The sequence below is a fragment of the Asterias amurensis genome, chromosome 1, assembly GCF_032118995.1.
Source record: "Asterias amurensis chromosome 1, ASM3211899v1".
In the NCBI taxonomy this organism is placed as follows: Eukaryota; Metazoa; Echinodermata; class Asteroidea; order Forcipulatida; family Asteriidae; genus Asterias; species Asterias amurensis.
The window spans coordinates 23,898,650-23,920,564 of NC_092648.1; the positions used below are offsets into that span (position 1 = coordinate 23,898,650).

A 21,915-nucleotide genomic window follows, 5' to 3' on the forward strand; every position below is an offset into this window, starting at 1 on the left:
ATTGAAAGAAAGTAAAATAGTAAAAACTGGACAAGAAAAAGGACCAAAGAAAGGGAAAAGAGAAAAATTATTGAGGTAATCATGTTACCTGCATAGCCTAATAAAAACAATGGGATATTACTATTGGGTTATATCAAACTGTAGTGGTCCAAGTTGGGAGAGTTTCCCCTTGTGCCACAATTTTTTTCTTCGTCAAACCCTACGTGAAAAGTAAAGAGTTCAAGTGTTGAGTACCAATGATACCAGACTGGTCTGTTGTACAAAATTTGATCCTGGAGCGCACCTCCCCGGGGCCAGGCAGGCCGGGCATATGCCCCGGATTATTTGACCAAAAAGAGAGAAAGAAGGGCCGGGTGGAGAAGCAAGAGTGGCTACGAAGTAAAACAAGACAATGGACGCTTATTTGATAATACTGTTAAAGACAGGTCTTGTCACACGTCACACGTGGTGCTTTCAGATGCTTGATTTCGAAATTAAATTCATGGAAAATTACTTCTTCTCGAATCACTTCTGAGAGGGAGCCGTTTCTCACAACTTTTTATACTATCAACAGCTCTTTATTGCTTGTTACCAAGTAAGTTTTTATGCTAATAATTATTTTGAGGTGCACCTTTTCGTTTCGTTTCTGCTTAGCAGACATTTGTAGCGCCATAGCTTCGCTTAATCAGCTCGAAATTCGAGTGCTGGTCATGATAAAAAAAAAACGGCCTGTCCGTATTGCACGAGATTCTGTCTCCCCACTAATCACACGACACGGCGATCGATTCGCGAACTGTGTGCAAATTTCTCCTGATAGCGCCCTCTTTTGAAACAACCTCCTCCCGTGTATTTTCTCATTATGAGGGACACTCCGTCGGGGGCATAATATAATAATTATTTCCCTAATCATCTTTTAGACACCGGCTGTACTCGGAAAAATTAACGTCCCCTTTCACCTCCCCCCCCCCCGCGGGGTTTGTTCACCGGTCCTTATTTTTGGCACTATACCAGGGCGTATGTTTTGACACGAGATGATGGTGCTTTTGCGGGGTAACTTTGGTGCACCAGAAACACTGCAAACATTCATCATACGATCAGACAAACTGACTTATCATAACTATAGGCTCTAACGTTTTGGGGGTAAGACTGATAGGTTGATTGTGTAATATGACCGCTATATTGCTTTAAAGTTGGTCCTATTGTCTTGGGATGGAAGTGGACAAGAGCTTCATGCACTGGTAAAGCAAATTATTTAGCATTGGTTGCTCTGCGAGTAGGGTGGTCCACTTGTTTTCCTAGGTGTCTGCACTGTTTAGTTTTTTATACCCATGCGCGTAACATTATTAAAAACTAGTAATGACAAGACCAGGGCGCTGAAAAGGGCTTGGTTAGGCAAACATACAGAAAGTTTGCCCTTTTTAATTTACTAATGGGCCAAACGTGCCTGGCCTAGAAGAAGACCAAACACATAACTGTGTATGCACCCCCTGTTGTGCACAACAACCCCATATAAAATGTACCCCTAAATCTTGAAAAGAACAAAGCCTAACATTGTGGTCCAGACAAGTATTACGAACTTAATTATTTACAAAGTATTTTAGCGTATCCGTTTTTTAATCACCAATGCATTATTTTTGTGATGTTTATTTCCTGTGAGAAAAACAATCCGTAACATCCGCTTTGATGAACCTATTGCATGTACTGATACATCCATCCATATACAAGTAGTTTGTGATACAATGTATGCAGTTTGTGATACACCGAAAGATCCAGCAAGTGGTACGTCTGCTGATTGGTTATAAAAGTTCAGTGACCAAGAATATTTGCATAGCTCCGCCCAGTTGGCAAACGCTGGTCATCAAAAAGTGCGCCCAGTCAATATAACAGCTGGGTTTTACGTGACCGAGTGACTGACCAACCATCCTCCAGGTACGAGTTGTGACGTGCCCTAATTAGCATATCTCATTCATAGAAAACTTGGCAGGTCTGCTGTGCATCGGTGCATGATGGTTTTCATCTAGGTACGAAGCACACGTGCGTACTTTTCAATTCGCCGGCAAATACTCCCCCTGGCCCTTGTGTGCAAGTGGATGTCATCAGGATTGTGACTTGGGGTTTTTGAGCTGACAAACCTCCACGGATTGTGCTGCTGGTCGTCGTCCTTTTGGAAAGGTAACATATCCTTATCTTCTTACGACAAGACTGACATAAAATTGTTACTGATAATTTTTGTTCTTGTAAGTGGATTTCAGCCGGTGTCCATTCCTTTCCTTTATCTGGTTTGTTTATTCCCTTGCTCTGTTCATATACTCTGCCACAGTGCTAGTGCTTATGTCTTTGGAGTTAAACATTGTCGGTCCCTGATCGTAAACTGTAGCTCCCTGATTTCTCAACGAACTAGAATAAGGTTTACACTGCGAGTTCAATTAGTACGGTCGAATGAGATATTCTTGGCCTGGTGGTTCTTGCTCTGTCCTCATTTCATCTAATTTCTATGATCTATCTATCTATGCCAACAAAATATTCACCGATGGTAGTTGCCAGTTCGGGGTGTGTTTCCGACGTGCATGCGTACACACGCCTTGGAAATGGTGTAGAGTGTAACTTAAATTTTGATTGGAGTGAACTTTACGCTGTCTTTTTTGTGCACTCCTCTTGTGACTTAAAATGTTCAAATTGGGCCTTTATTAGACCCTTGCTTATTTTATATTTTACAATTCATTGCCAATTTTATGAGGCCTCATCATGCACCATGTAGACGAGACAGCATGCACTACACTAGCCCCTTCTCCTGTACACTACTTCCTAGATTAGAAACTATATTTTAACAAGGCTCACCTCACACTCACAGGGTACTAATTATTAAATTGGAGCTAAAAAAGGACCAGCTATGGAATTTGTTTTGTCTACCTCACTTTGATCCTCTCCCTTTTTTTTAAAGCAAAAGTGGGCGTGTACCCCCACGCCCGCCTCCTCTAGATTCACCTCTCTGGCTCCCCCAGCCTCCATGCCCCCCCCCCCCCAGCCTCCATGCCCAGTTCAACTGTCCAACTAAAATTGTGGGGTCTGCATTTTATAGGGTATTCTTTCAACAAGTATGTATAATTAGAAGTATTTATAAGTTTTTGTTGTATTCTATTTTAAATCAACTGTAAACATTTCTTGCGCTATTTTAGTGAGAAAATTTGTTTTCAAAGTAATGATTTTGTTATAGAGAAAATAGAATTAGCTGTTTCAAAAAACTTACCAACCAAAAGGACCGAGGTTATGAATGCAAACATTTTGTAATAAATTAAAACTTGATGTAGTTTGGACCTGGTTATTATAGCTACACTTCAATCTGTTCCTTGTTCTATGCTCAGCCAGTCACACTGTTGGTATAAAAGCAACAACAATAGCACAACAATTTGAACGAGTGTGAAACGTGCAAAGACGAAAAACTCGAGCTAGTTTCTCTGGTGGAAATGTTTAGCCACCCACTGACATGTTCACATGTAAGCTGTTACACAGACGAAACATCTTGTTTTGATTTACAGCCTTCCCTTGGCTAAGCGAGTCTCAAGCAAGCTCAAATGACGGGTTTAAAATCAATGCCCAGAAATCCACAGGGGAATTCAGAATTATTCTTTCCCAAAACTGCTCCTAGTCCTAGTGCCATTGTGAGCGATTATCTGTGGTCCTCAATCTCTAGAGCATAGAGCAATGAACAGTCTTGCTCCGGGCTGTGAGCATTGAGCAAGGAGGAAGAAAATGGTACAAAGTTCGCAGTAGTAGGAGCACTTCAAAGCTACTGTACTAAAAAATGATCATGTTGAAATGAACTAGCTGTAAGTGTAACCAAACAAGAAACTATGACCAGGGAGGTGCTTTAGGAACCTCCTGCACAATTGACTAGCCATTTGACAGGATCTATTTGTTTGAACTAACTGCATACAATGTTGTATTAACATAAGATATCATTTTGTCCACAACGGATGTGTAAGTCAATGTTGGGCATAAGCCTTTAGTGCTTCTTCTACTTAACCCCCCCCCCCCCCTCAAATTGGAAAATGATACAGATGTAAACTATTGACATTTGTAATATCACAATGCTTTATGTGCATTATTGCCACAATTTTCACAGAAGACTAAAGTTCAGCCATGGAAGTTTAGCTGGAGAGGATATGGCCTTCACATGCATGCCTCAATGCACATTCAAATACATGCCTCAATGCACACATTCACTTACATGCCTCAATGCACATATAAAAACATAGGCAATGCCAACCATGTGCTATGGTCTGAGTGCATGGTGTACCATGATTCCATGAACATTGATTATTCAATGGGTAGCTAGGAGTAATAAACACTAGTTTGAATGTGATGGAACAAATACAATAGACTGTTGTACTCATTCTTCTCTTCTTGGTTGTTTTTTTAAAGACATCCTGTGTCAAATCTGTTGCTCTATGGTCAAATAAACTGAATAAACAAAGCATTGTGAACTATTAACCAGACAAAACTTAGGGGTGACCCCTTTTTACCATCAGTATTGTCTATACACAGCACTGTAAATTATGTAAGCGTGGGCTTGGATTTCAATAAACTTGTTGTAGACCACAGGGCTTGTTTTCTCACTTTTAAATAAGATTGACTTTAGGCCTATATATGCAAATGTTTTACTTTAATACATAAAGTACTGGGGAAAGGGTCAGAGATTGAGACTTTTTTTTTTATTTTTTTATTTTTTAAATTTTTTTATATCCCGGGGGATAATGGTTTATTCACAACATTTCACAAAAAGTACATCAGAATGTCAAAACAAACATACGGTATACTTTTAGTGAAAGCAAGACACAGCGTGTTTGAAGAGAGGTAACCCTTAGAGCATTAATCTTGGAAAAGAACAGAATAGTGATCCCATTTATGATAGAAACTGGCCAACTTATTGTTACAGGTGGAAATAAATTTTTCCATGGCATAATAATTTTTGAGTTCTGTTTTGAATACTAAGAAGGATGGTTTGTTCTTGGACATTTTCATTTTGTAGATATGAAAACGGCAAATTAATAAAATAAGGTTAGCAGCTTTACACGTAAAGTCTGTTTTGCCAAATAAAAATGTTTCATGGTCAAGGATGATGTTACGCTTAGTCTTGTAATTAATCCATGAAGCAACTGCTGTCCAAAAAGAAATTGTAGCGGCACATGAGCAAAACAAATGAATAAGAGTCTCCTCCTGGATATTACAAAAAGTACATAAGTTAGAGTCCAGCTTATTGATTTTGAAAAGAAAACTGTTTGTACCTAGAATTCTATGAATAAGTCTATACTGGAACCATCTTAGTCTAGTGTTTATTGTGCAGTTGAAAGGAATATTGAAAATTAACAACCATTTAGAAAAACTATTATCTATTTGCAAACTAAAGTTCCACTTAGAAATAAATGTATAAGTGACTTTCCTGGAGGAGGTCAAGACCTTTAAGATTCTGCTGGAGCCTTTTTTGTCCCTCAAAAGGGTCTTGAAATTGAATGGAATAAAAGGAAGTTGAACAGTTCCTTTCGTAAAAGACAAAACGTTTGGAAAAGCAGACTTAATGGCCCTGACCACACCCCCATGTTCCAGAAAATTAGTTTTAATGTGAAATTTATTTCTGAAATCATTGAAGGACAAAAAATTCCCGGCATCATCAACAAGGTTATGAATATAATTGACTCCTGCCGACTCCCAATGTTTGAAATAGATGCATTTTTTATCCACCTTAATTTTGTCATTGTGCCACAGAGAATTGGTCAATATTTCTTCAGCGGTCTCTGGGCTGTGTGCCATGGTGAATTTTGACCAGGATGAAAATACATTTCTCCAAAAAGGGTTCCCGTACAAAGTTTGTTTATGTGCATAAAGTATTTTCAGGGAACCACCTTGAGATTGAGACTTTTTACTAAAATATGTTGATATTTTTATCATAGAATCACTCAACAAAAAATGCAAAAAAATAGGGAGAAATTACTGAATGGTTTGATTTATGTTTTTCTGGTTTTTTTCTGCACACTGATAATTTGATTCTGACTATTAAAATAATAATTATTGTGGTCTTTGGACCACCTTATTTAAGACAGGACTGGGTTTTAAAAATGTTGTCATAAATGAACTTATTCTGACCAATTCACTATTGATCAGTAAATATTTTAAAGATTAAGTACAACGCAATGTTTTTTTCAACTGAAACTTTTTTTAAAGATATTACAAATTTAGTTAATGTTTACACATTGCATCTTTTGAAATGAAGTAGGCCTATAAGTCCAACTTAACGGCACCTCAGAGTGAGCAATTGCCGTCCCTTCTTCATAGCTGGATTTACTTAAATCATATCAAATGATCATTTAATGTTAAACTGCATTATACCCACAACACTAGTCAGTTTTGATTCCTTGCGGTTTGACCTGAATGAAACAACTCCCCTCTAGGCTCAACGTGTTAATTTCTCCAATCAGGCAGACCATATGCGAGATCCATTTTACCCAATTTTGCCCAAACTAGTTTCACTCCTGATAGCTAGGTGTCTCCTACACTGGGCCTCTGGTTACAACTTTGGGGGTGCCAATTAGAGAAGTAGATTTCCCAGATACACCAGATACTCCATATTATGACTCACACGGTGTCTGCGGTTCTATTGATAAACCCCCCTTCATAGACTGGGACCCTGCAGGGCCTCTATGCAGGGGCTAAGAATTAATCATCTTGTCAAAAAAAGTCTTTTATGTCATGGATAAACCAGGTTCCCCCTCTCTCATCTGTCTAGGGGTGATTTTTCTTTTCAATCTGTAAGTCGTCTAAGTCTGATTTACCTCATTGGATAAAAAAGGGCCATTTTATAAGTCATACACAATTGACTCCTTGTAACCTAAGATCATCGTTGGTTTTTGTCAAAATTATTAAGAAAAATACAATAAAAGCCACCTGCAGCAATCGCCTTCTTTGCCTAGCTGTAAAGTATCTATCACTCAGGCCAATGGCCTGATATCTTGTGCTGGAGAATGGATACGAAGTTTGTGTATTCATAGAGAAAGATGTACTTATTGTATCTTAGTTCTCTCAGATAAAAAAAAAAGAGTGGGGAGGGGGAAGAATTTCTTCAGTTGCTATTTTCTTGAATAGGCGTACAATCACAATTTGGACACAGGGCTAGGTAATAGGTTAGCACCTTCATCATTTAAAAGGCAGTGGACACTATTTGTAATTACTCAAAATAATGATCAGCATAAAACCTCACTTGGTAATGAGTAATGGGGAGAGGTTGATAGTATAAAACATTGTGAGAAGCGGCTCCCTCTGAAGTGGAGTAGTTTTTGAGAAAGAAGTAATTTTCCATGAATTTGATTCCGAGACCTCAAGTTTAGAATTTGAGGTCTCAAAATCAAGCATCTGAAGCACACAACTTCATTGTGTGACAAGGGTGTTTTTTTTCTTTCATAGTTATCTCGCAACTCCAACGACCAATCGAGCTCAAATTTTCACAGGTTTGTTATTTTATGCATATGTTGAGATACACCAAATGAGAAGACTGGTCTTTGACAAATACCAATAGTGTCCAGTGTCTTTAATGAGAGGTTCTCCTATGTGTCTAGCGGAACACAACTGAACCAGGATTGTCAATTATTCAGTATGGTGGACCTGAATGAAAGAACTAATCTGAAAGCAGTAAAACGGTCCATCGGTGCGTTCATTTGTAACAATCGCCAATATTGTGATGGCCAGGGAGGATCGGCTATAAATCGATAGACAAAGTTGAATACTGAATTCCTGTACATTTCACTTGCTATAAAAACCTCCTTGTTTCCTTTGTACACAGATCCTGCAGCTAACCATGTTCTCAACAATAGCCACTCTGCTTGTTACAGCAACACTGTTGTCTGCTTGGACGACGGCTTTACCGGTAATTGATTTCTTATTTTTTCATCCTCTTAAGACTCTCTCTCTTAACTTTCTTTTCTTGGATTGAGAGATAAAGGCTTATTTACTGTTCAAGCTTTTGTGTATTTAAAACTCTGCTTCAATTGCTACATCAAGTCGGACTATTTCAGCAATCTCACATGCAATAAATAGTGATTAGGCGATGCCTAAAAATGACTTTGTTCTATTATAATTTATATAATTTTAGGGTGCACTCTGTGCCAATTTTATTTTTTTCTGGGGGTTTTTAGTCCATTCTATGTTTTTTATTATTTTCAATTGTTGTCCCTTCCTCTTATCGCTGCGGTGTTTTGTTGTGGGTGTAGTTTTTTGTTTTCAATAGTCTGATTTTGTTGTGTTTTAATGATTTCTATTGTGTGATTCTTAAATGTTTCAGTGCAATCACCTTTTTATATTGTATAATTATATTTTTATCGTTGGCAGGGGTCTGGTTTTACACATCTTTTGATGACAGTTTTATACTTTTGTTTTAGCCTTGACAGCCCCTGTACAACTTGCAACTATTGTGTATGTCTAAAGATTTAAAATAAATAAATAAATAAAAATGTTTTTAACCATCATATACATGTACCAACGTGTGTGAGTGGACACAGCAATTGGGTAAACTTGTCTGTAGAAACTCAAACCAAACAGTGCCATACCTCCAAAAGGCTAATGTACTTGCCAGGTCTTATGATAGAATCCAACTAAGCAAACCTCGGAAGGGATTCGAATGCACAACCTTTGCAATTCTATAGCAGATGTTTTACCACTTCTAACAATAAGTCAAACACTCGGCTTCCTTATGTACAAAAATTAACCTAATCCACAGAGTTATACACTTTGTCTTATTTCCCAGTATGTGTTCCCTGTGTGTGTTCATAACAATGTCTATTATTCTAACATTCAGTTTAAAATGGGTCCAGACTATTTTCAAAACATTAATGACATACTTGATATAGAGAGGGATAACATTTAAAATTGCCAGCTACCTTATGCAGAGTGTCATTGACCCTTGTGGTAGCTTTCTTAATTTGTTGACCTAACAAAGTTGAACAAGGCCCTAAGGCTGAATTGAGCTTGTTCTGTTTACAATTATCAACCCAGCAGGAACACAGAAGTCCAATGTTTTGGCAGTTTTCTGCTCAAAAGCAATGTAAAATGATTTGAAGTGATTGAAGGAACACGTTGCCTTGGATCGGGTCGAGTTGGTCTTTGAAAAGCGTTGTAAATGTAACCGTTTGTTATAAAATGCATATGGGTAGAAAGATGTTGTAAAAGTAGAATACAATGATCCACACAAACATGCCTCGAAATTGCACGGTTTTCCTTTTACCTCGTCGACTAACACGGTCGGCCATTTATGGGAGTTAAATTTTGACTCACATAAATGGCCGATCGTGTTAGTTTGCACAGTTAAAGGAAAACCATGCAATTTCGAGGCAAACTTGTGTGGATCATTGTATTATACTTTTAAAACATCTTTCCAACCATATGCATTTTATAAAAAACGGTTACAAATGCTTTTTATAGAGCAACTCGTCCCATCCAAGGCAATGTAAGTGTTCCTTTGAGTTTGGCTTCTAATAGCTACATTAAAGGAGCAAGTCAGTTTGCCATTTAGAACACTTGCGTGGTCTGTGCTTCACTCAAAGTCAAATTCTAGTCCATTGATTCGTCAAATATTACAACAACAAGGCGATGATGTTGTAAACAGAAAAAATATTAGCAGGAAAAATGTAACTTTATAATATATTTTCTGACCAGAGAAACAGTGGAGCACTCATGATAAACATGGTACACACAAAACATAAAATATTGTCCAATAAGGGTGATTTTTCAGAAAAACATTTTATACTGTGTGTGAGATTGTTATCAAAATGCATGACACCAATTTTTAGTAAATCGTGAGGCTAACCGGGTTTAACTCTTACTTTTGAAACTACTTTGTTAACTTCTGTACACGTTCGTGATATTACAATTGACACCGAAGATTTGCTCAATTAATACCTTAAACATGTATGAGAAGAATGCACATTGTACTTCGATCAAAAGACCTTTAAAAAACAAAATATTTTCATACAAGATTTTTTCACAAGTTGTACACACTGGATTTGTGTGGTGAAAGGCACTAGGTCAGGTATCAATTTAATATGCTATGGGTTCAGGTGGCGGGCAGTGGCAGTAAATAGATGTAATAATGTGGGGTGAAATTTGAAGTAGGCCTACTTGTTGTGTAAAGGAAAGGGTCAATTATTTTGACTTGCATACACATCATCTTCAATTCAAGCTTGAAATTGTCACTGATCCCCTTCACCAGTGCTAACCATTCACCCTCTGATTTTCTTGAACGATACAAAACTACATTTAAAAATAAAGAATTGGTTCTTTAGAGCTGCAGTCTGTAAAACCAGTTTTATTTGGGGACTATAACAATCCCAGTCTGGAAACAATACAGTCAGAGACCCCTATACAACTTGTTGTGTGGGTTGCATTTATATAGGAAGATCAAGGTGACTTGCTAACCATGCTCATGCTCTACCCATTGTTGCATGTCCTTCATCCCTGCTTCAAGCAAGGATTGAATGTACAATGCAGTAGGTACTGATCAAAGTCAATAGTAAATCGTTCCATGTAGTCAGAAAAAAAGTTTATGGGTGTTACATGCCATAAAAGTACATGCATTATTCCTGTTGTTGGGTTTTGCTAACAATACAAAACATTGGGATGGATGATGGAGTGCTTATCAATAAAGTGAGAAGTGCTTCGTTGTGAAAGAGCTTCTAATGGGTGCTTGGGTGCCATAAAATTAATTGGCCAATTCTAAAGGACCACAGTGCAGACCACAGTCAACGCTTTTGCAAGTTAAACCAGGGGTAGAAATAGGAACTTTTCACCGCCGGCTGCCTGCGTTATACTTAATATAGGCATACATACTGCCTAGAGACTGTGCCTCATATTCCAAATGTTTCTAAGTTCCTGTTAAAACGTTCTACCACTGAAAAGCATCGAAACATCCAGATTGAAGTTCAATTTAAAAAGTAGGAATTTTAAAAGCAGAATCTGTGTTTAATCAGAATCGGAAACTGGTTTCCCCTATATAAGGCATGCCCATATATCTCAGTCACTGCAGTGCATGCCAAAAGAGTTTTCAGTCACCCGTTATAATCTACTCAGCAGGCGTACACACTGGATGAATAGTATCAATGCAAAGTACTGCCCTGTATTTAAAGACCCTATTCTTTGGTCCTAGTATTAAAAGTATGTCTGGGGATTATGCCTTAGCTTAAAACTAGCTTGCCATTCAATTCACTGGTTGGCAGAGGCTGCAAACAAGTATTTTTAACATAACGCAGTGAATGATTTCCCTTGTTGTATAGCAGAGCAAAATGCTATGCAAAATGTCTCTGTTGCTAGTCAAAAGTCACAATTTGCTACTCAATATTACCACTCAGGGTGCACAATTTTTTTTTTTTCTCCAAAATATTTTGCTATGCAAAAATGCTGGATGAAATCATTCCCTGGATTGCAGATTTATTTTCTATTTTTTTGTACAAAAGTTTTTAAGTACATAACAGTTAAATTATTATATATTCATAAATACCTAAGACAGTTTATCCATTCTGATTGGTCGAGAGGGCATCACGTGGGGGTGTTTGAAAGGATGACATAACACCAGTCAAAAGTGTTGAAACATGGGCGTGACACGTGAGCTTGCACCTGTGCTTATAAGACAATTTTTTCATTCCTATTGGTTGAGAGCAACGGCTGGAACAGTTGTGCAACATCATGCGATACGTGCGACGCGCACAGCAATCTCCTTATAAGGAGGACCTTACCATTTCATAGCTGGAGGGGTGTTGTGTTGAAAGAAATCATTGAACAATTAGAATTTTTGCATTTATTTTACTTTTTGACAAAAAAGTGTTTATATCTTTTATTTATGAATGGGAATCAAAGTGTGTTGAATCGGTTTTCAAGTAGTGGTTTAAACCCGCCGAGGCCTGGTTTTTGATAATTTACCTCGACTTCGTCTCGGTAAAACTCAAGAACCAGGCCTCGGCGGGTTTAAACCACTAGTTGAAAACCTCTTCACCACACATTGATTCCCCTATTGAAAGTATCATTTGCGATATTTGAAAAAGAAAAAGCTGTCATATATAGCGACTTTATTATTGTTATGTTACATGTACAAAATATACGACGATTTTCTTGATGTTTTCATGGTGAAGGACCATCCACTAAACTTCAAATGAGCTGGTGGGAATTGTTTTATTGGATTGGTAATTGACGTTAAACCAAGCAGGAAGAATTACGGTGTACCAATGCACCCATGTAATCAGCTGCCATTAAAAAAGCACATAGAAATTTTCCAAGCGCTTTTTGTGTGTGCACAAATTGGCAGTGCCTTTTACGAGTCAAGTTTATATAAACAAGCGGATAAATATTTACTTTGTCAACAGAGGAATTTATTGAACCATTCAATGGAGAAGTCACTGAAATTACTTCTATGTGGATACTCTCATCTGTAAAAAAGCTTGATCAACAAAGAGGAGTTTTTTGTAACAAGTCTGTGAATGTGGGATGCCCTTTTGCAGACGTGTAGTATTATCATTATTCACCAGTCCTAGACTGTCCCTTTGACTTCTTGGGATCTGACGGAACAAAACGTTCAGGTGTAGCACAATTGTGTATTTTAGGTCAGCTTTGAAGGACATTGACTGTCGTTATTTCTACAATTGTGCAACAATACATATAAAGGCTTGGCTGAAAATTCTCAAACGAAGGCTGAATAAGAGGGCCTGGGACTCCATTGCCCTGCATGGCCTTGTCCAAAGTGCCCCTTTTCAAAGTGTTACTGCAAACAAACTTTTTAAATTGCAAATGTTCTTTTCCGAGAGAATAAAATGACAGCCCTGCATAGACTTGTAGGCCCCAGATTCTCGGCGAAAGCGCCACCATCGCACTTTTTGTAACTTCTGAGATATCAGCTAATTGGAGATTAAAGCAGACGCAATTTTGTGTAGTTTTTTTATTCTTAAAAAATTTATGCTTTTTCCACTGCAAACAAAATTGATACCGAGCCTACATCTGAAACATACATTGTAACAAATCAAATAAAACAAAAGTGGAAAAGTCTATAATGAAAATGAAAAAGAATATTGCTTCGCTTCACTTGGAACATCCAGTGTGGATATTTGTTTGTTGTGCCTTATGGCTACTTGTTGTGGTTGAGCAGCTCTATGAAAGTGTGCCCTGAATTACCTGGAACTCTTTTGTAACTTTAAAAGGAATCTTTTAGGAACCTTTTTGATAAATTTCTGGAACCTCTCTAGAGTAATCACGATGGAGTGTGGTTATAGTCTGTCAATAACTGCTTGCCCTCCCTCCACTTTACTGGTCTGCGATATCAACTCCTTTTTAATGCTATTGAGTCTTTATTGACATTTTGACCTTCTTGACCTCTCAACAGAACCCACTTAAACTAGAGGGGTGCTATTTACGCAAAAACAGAGCTCTCTAAAGGCAAACATGAAGTAACAACTGGCTATTGTCAGGTTCTAGGCTCTGTTTCAAGTGTGTGTGTTCTCCATCATGGTGCACTAATAGCTCCAGGGAGACCCTAGGTGGTCCTGAATGAAGCCAATCTCTGAGCCTTACTCTGTGCTTGAGTCAAAGTAAAAAGCCAGCCGCCGACTTGATTAGTCTTTCCTTGTTCCAAAATGTGACTTTTTGTTGTTGGAGAAGTGTTTACAGGTATATTGTGGGGAGGAGCCGGAAGTGATCTTTTAAAAATAGCTGTGGTTTTGTTGCAAAAGTTGTTAACATGGCTGTGTTCAGACATGAAGCAGACTGTCTGTTTTGTGGTGGCAATGTTTGTTGTTGACAGTTTGTTGTGAAGTTATTGGTGTCTGAGAGATGGTTTCTTGTCTTGTGTATGCAGGTGACACTTTAGTCGACTTCATTGTTTGCCTTTGTTGATTCACCTGTACGCTTAAAAGAAAGTCACTTTCTATTATTGAAAATTAACTAGTACGTTTTGGGAGAACTAAGTTTGTTGTTTTTAAATGGTTTCACCTAGAGTTTTACCCTGAACAGATTCAACCTTTCCATAATTATTTAAAATGAACTACAGATAAAATTTGTTGAAAGTTCAACATATGCATACAGTGTAAAACCTGTGAAAATTTGGACTTGATTGATCATGTAAGTTGCAAAAAAACACCTATGTAGAAACACCCTTGTTGCACAAATTGGTGCGCTTTCAGATGCCTTAGAAAAGGCTTCAGGCCTGAAGTCATTTTATATTTGAGTGAGAAATACCTCTTCCTCAAAAACTACGTTACTTCAGAGGGAGCCGTTTCTCACAACGTTTTACTATCAACAGCTCTCCATTGCTTGTTACCAAGTAAGTTTTTATGCTAACAGTTATTTGAGGAAGTTATTTGAGTAAATACCAAACGTGTCCAGTACCTTTAAGTCTGGGATGAAGCAGGTAAACCCTCTGACCTTGTGGGTCAACTGATCACCCAGCACTTGTGGGGATTCTCTTTATATGATGACTCAGACTGGATTAGTGTGTGGTGTGGCTCACAAGAGACAAATTATTTTGAGGATTTCATCTTCAGACTGACTCATCATCGGCATCTTATTGTGAGACTTCTGACATAACATCCGGTGAGGGCTGCAGACCACCACACTGGAGAGGGGTCCAGTTATTGTTCAGACACCTCTAGTTTTGTTCACGTTTGACTCATATTGATTCTAGCAGTACAAACAATTGTATAGCCATATATAGGATTGTAGGCAAGGATTGTAATTTGCGGGATATTGTGAGATTTGAACATAAGACAGGATGTTTATTCCTTTCCAGCCTTCCATTGATTTGGCCATCTACTCTTATTATTTGTAAAATTAACAAACAAACTTTGGTTGGTTGAATAGAGATTATGCAAGCATTGTTTTTGTTTTTATAGAAGATGAATTTCAGTCCTCTGTGTTTTAGAATTTTAGAAATCTGACATCATCCTGTGAATGTTATTTGAAGCAGGTAGGCCTACTGTGTGTGTTTCATGAATGGTTGAGTGGGTCAAGCTGAGTTGCTTCGCATAGTGGTTGGTTCTTTTTAAACCAAGTGAGCTTCAGAAGACCTAAATGTGTAACTTTTTGCAGTTGGTTTATTCCAGTTGAAAGTCCATGTTCTTGGTATTGATAATAATTGTTAATGCTTATACTACTGTATTGATAAATGCTGATAATAAATGCAGAACAAACTCAAATAATATTGCTAATCATTTTACATTTTGGAAATACTTTCTGGGGATGACAGAGAGTAGTTGATAATCTCATTTATTTATAACGCCCAACCCCCAAAATTCTCTACAGTATCTGCTTTTGCTGGATTGTTACAGCTTTTTATAATAATAATAATAACGCAGCATTTACACTACTGGATCTGGAAAGGGCGCCGTTTTCGTTGTTTATAGAGCTGGATGCTTACAAGCATGATAATAAAATGCTTCCGGGAATAAGGTTTTTCACCAAAATAGTGTTTTATTTTCCATCTGTGACTGAGTCGTATCCTGCTTATTTTAACCTAGCAGAAACAATATATGCAATATTTTCTGCGAAAGTAGCTCTGTGAAAGAAGGCCATGGAATCAACACTCTAGTAATAATAATAGATGCTTAGCATGCCATGGTAAGCCCAAAGCGTCCAGCCAAACAAACCTGTTTGATTTGAATCCTGAAATGAACCGGGCATACAAACGAGATATTTTTCAGGGATGATTTTCATTATGGAAAAAAAGAAGAATACGCAGAAGAATATGATGGAGAAATAAACGTTAGACCAATCCTTTGATCAAGTAAAGTAAAATACTACAGCCTTCCAACAATGGCTTCAGTATCCCAGACCCTTCAGACTTATACTTTCTTAAAGGTGACATATGACCACACAAGGGGCTTGACGCACACAATGAATACCACTGTCACTTTAAAGGCTATAAGCAGATTACAAAACCCTCCACTCAATGGTGTATCCAATCCATAAAAAAGCACCCTCGCTGGCCTTTGTGTGACTGCAAGGAATTACCTGCTTAGGAAAATCTTTTGATAAGTGAAAAGGATGTTGGGGATAGATTGGGGGGGGGGGTGTTTGAAGGGTTTACTTAAAGATTATCATTGAGAGATCTGCTCTCACCTTTTGAGTTGCCAAAGTAAATCTACCTATATTATTTCTAGATGGCTTACCTTTGGAGGATTCTGGAGGTGGAAGTGGTACTCCATTTATACTGATGAACTTTGGATGAACCCTAATTTTTGTCTTGAGAACATTATTGTAATCAAAAATATTCACACTAGATATATTCAAATGTAATTTCCATTCATAAATACCTCAGACAGTTTCACTTTTCCTATTGGTGGCAAGCGCGTCACGTGGGGGTGTTTAAACCTCTGATAATGACCAGTGTTTATAATCGGTTGTGAGCACTAGTGTTGATGCAAGACGTTTTTTGTTACGGGAGATGCTGTCGTTGAGTTGGCCTCGCTGTGTGTGAAAGGAAAACCAGAACGTGTTGCACCAAGACTATACGTGCATGCGCACGAACGGAACCGGTAACTGTTTTCTAGGGCCTTTATCACACGGCAATTCGACCCTGCCTGTTTTAAACGGCCGTGATAGAACTAGTAGTTACCTTTTTATTCCCTTAGTAAAACTGCCTTGAGGTCATTTAATGTGTTATCATGGAGTTGTGTTATTGTTGGGATTTTGGAAACTCGATCGTTCAACTCATTGTTGGAGATTTATATATTTTAATATTTCTATCACACTTGCAAAACAAAATGCACCATTGTGTACCATGCGTCCAGTTCATTGAGTTTAAAAACCATTGATTTATGCTCAGAAAAACACCTGTTGATCATTCCCGCCCTCATCCTGCTTTAAAGTTGCGGACTTTTTCTTTTTTTATTCACCAAAAAGAATGATTAGAAGATAGTTGCTTCATCTTGGCACCATTCTTAATATAAGACCATTAACCCCCATTTTACGGTTTTAAAGTTAACACATTTTTTGGTCTGGCTTTTTACTTTGAAATGAACAATTCAAAATATAAAAATTAAAAACCAAGGATAATCAACTGGTGTTTTTTGCTCGCGTTAATTCATCTTTGTACAGCCCCAAATCAGGGTATATAAGATGGTTGAAGGGTTTAGTGGGGGTTGGGGAAGCAGCTAGTGTGAAATATACATTGGTTGCAGACTGGTTGAAGGGGTTACAAAAATAACCCAAGATTAAAATAACCCATGATTTCATAGGGTTTAATTTCCCATGAGCCTTGTGTTGTTGTTGTTGTTGTTTGCAACCTCCAGACAGGGTAAAGAATGTGTTGTTGCTGTCACCACCAAAATATTGACAACTTTTGAGATGTTTAGAGTAAACCACATAATTGTGGTTAAACTTATGTAACCAACTTCCTGTGCTTACAAAAAGATACCTCATGCAACTACTGTAAAAGTAGTCAATACCCCAATGACAAATACATACCAAAGAGTTATCATGTTTTGTGTGGGTGGGTTAATCCCCTGGTGTTGACCATAACATCAAACAGCTTTACCAGATAATACAGAAGTTGACTTTTGTTGTGTTCTTGAGTTATCAGTCATCAATCAATATCAGTTGGGGGAATTGGTGAGGCATGGTTGTGGGATGAGTCAGAGCGTCAAGGCTGGGGAAGTCACAATGTCCCCCATGGACTGTCTATTTATAGAAAGGCTTCCCTGGGAGGACTGGGACTCTTGGCAAGACACAAGTGGTTTGGTTGAGGAATGTCTTAAAGGGAATACTAATTATGGGTGTTTTTAGCCAAAACTCTGAGCCAAATTTCATAGAGCTGCCTCGACCTAAAGCAACGCTCAGAAAAAATTGCAGGATACCAGTTACAAATGGTACAGAAGACCATGGCAAGACAGAGCACTTTGGGTGTTTACCTCAATCTGTTAAGCATAATTGTTTTGTGTTTTAGCTACTTGTGCTTGGATTCTTCAGCAACTCTATGAAATTGGACTTTGGTTTATTCAGTTTGTTGAGCGGGTTTCTTTTCTGTTTATCTACAAGCTTTTTTTTATTTTTGAAGAAAATTATCACAAACTAATTATTGTGTGTAACACTACAGCGCTACCTCAAAGTCCCAGACCACGGTGAATATTTATCTCAAATAAATGTCCAATGCCTTTTCCTTGTCAATCAACACCCAAGTGATTCAACTAAAACTTGTTACAATAAAGTGAAGTAATTTACTCAAATAAGGGTTGTCATAAAATTTCCTTGATCACAAACCTATTTTTATTAAGAAGTGATTCAGAAAATATTCTTCACAACTTCACAATTAACCCTGATTTCAAGAAGATGTTTCTGTCAGTTGCCCTAGTAGGTTTGATTAACGATCTGTCAATCAAACAAAATTTGTTGTCCAAAAACCAAATACCCAAAGGCAGCATTTCAGACTGAAATTCCTCTACCATTACCAAATCTCAACAAGTTGTCAGATTAAGTCTAGGCCTTCAACTATTTATGTTTTCTAGAATTTCATGACTGGTGGTTTCAAAATAAGATTTAAGTTAATGCCTCTATTTTTACAATGGGGGAATCACTTGAACCCCTGGAATGCAGAATCAGCCACAAGTTTCATATTCTAAACCATTTTACCACCCACAGTAAATCAAAAATACATCAGGAACCATTTGGAAATCCTTAGGATAATTCTAAGGCCCATTGAAACTAAACACTGGCCCAATTATCACCAGACTGCGTGAATGGTTGGCATTATTGGAGTAAGGCTGGTGGTTTCGGATGTTATTATTTTGTTGACAAACTCTCAGTATGATGTCATCACGTGGCCTTGGATGCATTTCAGAGCACAGAGCAGCTTTTATGCTCTCAGGAATTCCTACTGTAAACTTCACTGGATAGCGTAATTCACTCAGAATGGCAGTCACAAGTTTGATGATAGTTTGCCTTGAATGATGGCTTCTTGAAATGAATAGTGTAACAAATGATTGAGTGTGTATATTCTGAGGCACTTTTTCAGTAAAAAATAAGTAATACATTATCACCATGACCAAATCTAGTGAAAATTTGGATGTTGGAATCTTGTCAAGTTTTGATATTGGAATCACCATGAATCACAGTGTTGTTTTGTGGTGGTAGAATCCTTGTATAGGATGACTAGTATTGATATTGGTTTTCATGCTGGGGATGAGGTGGTTCAGTTAAAGGCACAATATTTAACAAACTTTAAAGAGAGTCCATTCAGGAGAAAAGTGTCTTTAAAAAATATTTGAAGTATACCCTTGTCTGTAACCTCTGATTCTGATATACTGCCACTCCGAGTGATTGAGTGATTGATTGATTGATTGATTTTGACTGATTGTGATTGATTGATCAACTGTGATTGATTGATTGATGTGTTTTGCTTGGCAAAGTGTTTAACTAAAAACTTCGCAAACTCTTCTGTATAACTCGGTCTAAGAAGCAAAGGACTCAAAGCTTTAATTTCATAATCGTAAAACATAACAAAGGAAAAAGGAACCTAAACACACTAAATCTAGCAAGTGTAATTTTCAAGCTCACACTGGATTTTTTTTGTGTTTTCTCTCAATAGAGGGACGATATTACATCATAGTACATAGGGAAGGCTGAGTGAAGCCATCATATGGGGAAAAATCAGTGGTTCAGCATTAAATGGCCAAAATAAATAAATGAAGTTGGCCTGTTTCTTATACAGTACAGATTTGTTGGAATTACTTGTGTCCGTCTCGTGTCACGTCTCAGTCTCCCTGTTGGACATTGTCTCAGACTTTGTAGTCTTAACCACAACGTTGCTGGAAAATTGAATTTGTTTATAAGGTTTGGTTAAATACCTATCCCTCCCCATTAAATACTGAATAAATAATATAATAAAGCCTTTGTTTCCATTTGTTTTTCTTTGTAGACAATTGAAAGTCCTGTGACTGGAGGTGGGCTAGTTCCAGAAGGTGGGCTAGTGTCTGAAGGTGGTGAGGGGCCAGTTAATGGGTCCATTGATGATGGGGAGGTTGGTATTGAATCAAGCCAAGGGCTGATACCAGAAGATGACACATGGGGTCCTTGGAGTGATGAATGGAGCCAATGTTCCAGATCATGTGGAGGGGGTGTCTCCTACCAGGAGAGAGAATGCATCACTTCAAGGTATGTTTATAGAGCAAGGATGGTGGTATGGTATGTCGAAGCTCAGCTAGACAAGGAAGAAACCTTTAGCTGTTCTCTGTTTTTATGAGACGGCTTTTATGAAGTAGAGGGTCTAGGTGATTACTTATAAAGTAAAACCCTCCAATTCCAAATGGCTGCTGCAAATTTTGCAATTTTTTAATGTGAGTTTCCTAAAGAGTGACTCTCTGGTCGAATTCAGTTTTGTTATCCAGTCATTTTCAAATAGATTGAGTCTGTATGGAAATGAAAAATACATTTGTAGGTATCTCACTGCTATTAAAATGTTGTAACATGCCACTGTGTTTGATACCCTTCAAGTGCAATTGTAAAATGTATGGTCTTTAGGTTTTTCTACAAAGCACTTTTTAATTGGGTCTCAGAATTTCATCACTGCAATAACCTATCTTTCTGAAAGTTTGTAAATACTCAGCGCCTTGAGTACCTTGTTTGGTAGACACGTGCACTATATAAGACTTTGCTATTATTATTTTTATTTTTAGTTATTTCTGCGTGATTATTTTGGATATTCAATTAATTGACCTTTTGACAGGCAAAGGTTTTCTCAATTTTTTCATAAAATTTAATGACTTTTGCACTATTTCAACGTGAGACTTTTTCCTTTTACTTACATTTGGAGTTGTCTTTAGTGGTAAATGAGTGCATGACAAAGCTAAACTTGACCTTAGGACAGGGTCCCTATTTTTAAGCTTGGGGAAAGCTGTCCCATTACCCAATGCTGCATGATGCACATGGCACACCTGCCACTGAACCAGTTTCTTCAACTATGCTATAACAATGACTCCAGTCTTCTTGGAAAATAACAGCAGCAGATATATATCATTCCCGCCTTGACAGTATGCGTTGACACTTGCTCAGATTTAATCAACTGTTAATCACCACTCCTGTCTAATGAACTTGGCTGAAATCTCATTAAAGTGGAGAGGCTCACAGTATGTGTTGGTTTAGGTTTTGTCAGGTGGTAATTTAGCTAGTATGTGGTCTAAAAAAGGTACAAAGTTTTTGATGGTGCGTTATGAGTTTGTTTTAATTGTGGCGCTCGGTTTTAAAACAAATGTGCATTACTGAAGTTAATAAGTAAGGGTAATGACCAGTGTTCAATTAAATTGGGGCAGGGCCCAATTTCATGGCTCTGCTTAGCAGGTAATTCTGCATTAGCGGCCTGAGAATCACGGGCTTCACAGTGCGACCAAAACGCATCATTTTTATGTTAGGGTCATGAAATTGGGCCCTGCTTGCTTGAAAATTGTGTAAGCAAAGTGATATAGTGGTACAATTTTTAGTGAACCATAAACAAAACTTCTTAATCGAATTTCAGTGAATGTTAAAGGGTGGCTGCAGTGTTTTTTATTAATTTAAACGATTAAACATGACTTTTTAAACCTGAAATATGTTTTATATTTTTTATTAAATGCGCAAGTATTTTTAAAATGGTTTTCAAGAGATTAGGGGAACCCACCCCGCCCCTAAAAGGGAGCCTTCATTTGCATAAACGTGACGTCATGTCGGTAACCCGAGCCGTCGGGCCCCTTGCTGTGTGCATATAAAGACGTGTGCACTGTGTGGCCTGGTACCTAGGCGCGTGTAGTTAGGGACCAGACTCTTTTTGCCGACGATATGTTTGAATTCCCGACGTGACGTCGATGGTAGGGGGCGATAACAATCCACAAAAGGGGGGTGGGGGGGGCATGACTTATTCGCTAATTACGCAAGTCAGATATGTCGCGATTAAAC

The 21,915-nt window shown here is 37.9% G+C and overlaps 1 protein-coding gene across 1 annotated transcript in view; it reads left to right on the forward strand.

Annotated features, from left to right (window-relative positions):
- Positions 1-1,977: 1,977 nt before the first annotated feature.
- The window catches only part of LOC139954541 (papilin-like), a 76,851-nt gene continuing 56,913 nt past the window's right edge, over positions 1,978-21,915 (forward strand). Inside the window, exons 1-3 of the mRNA XM_071954391.1 lie at positions 1,978-2,151; positions 7,811-7,894; positions 19,907-20,142. Of these exons, the coding sequence (XP_071810492.1) occupies positions 7,826-7,894; positions 19,907-20,142 (305 nt within the window). The 5' untranslated portion in view covers positions 1,978-2,151; positions 7,811-7,825. The remainder of the gene's footprint in view (positions 2,152-7,810; positions 7,895-19,906; positions 20,143-21,915) is intronic.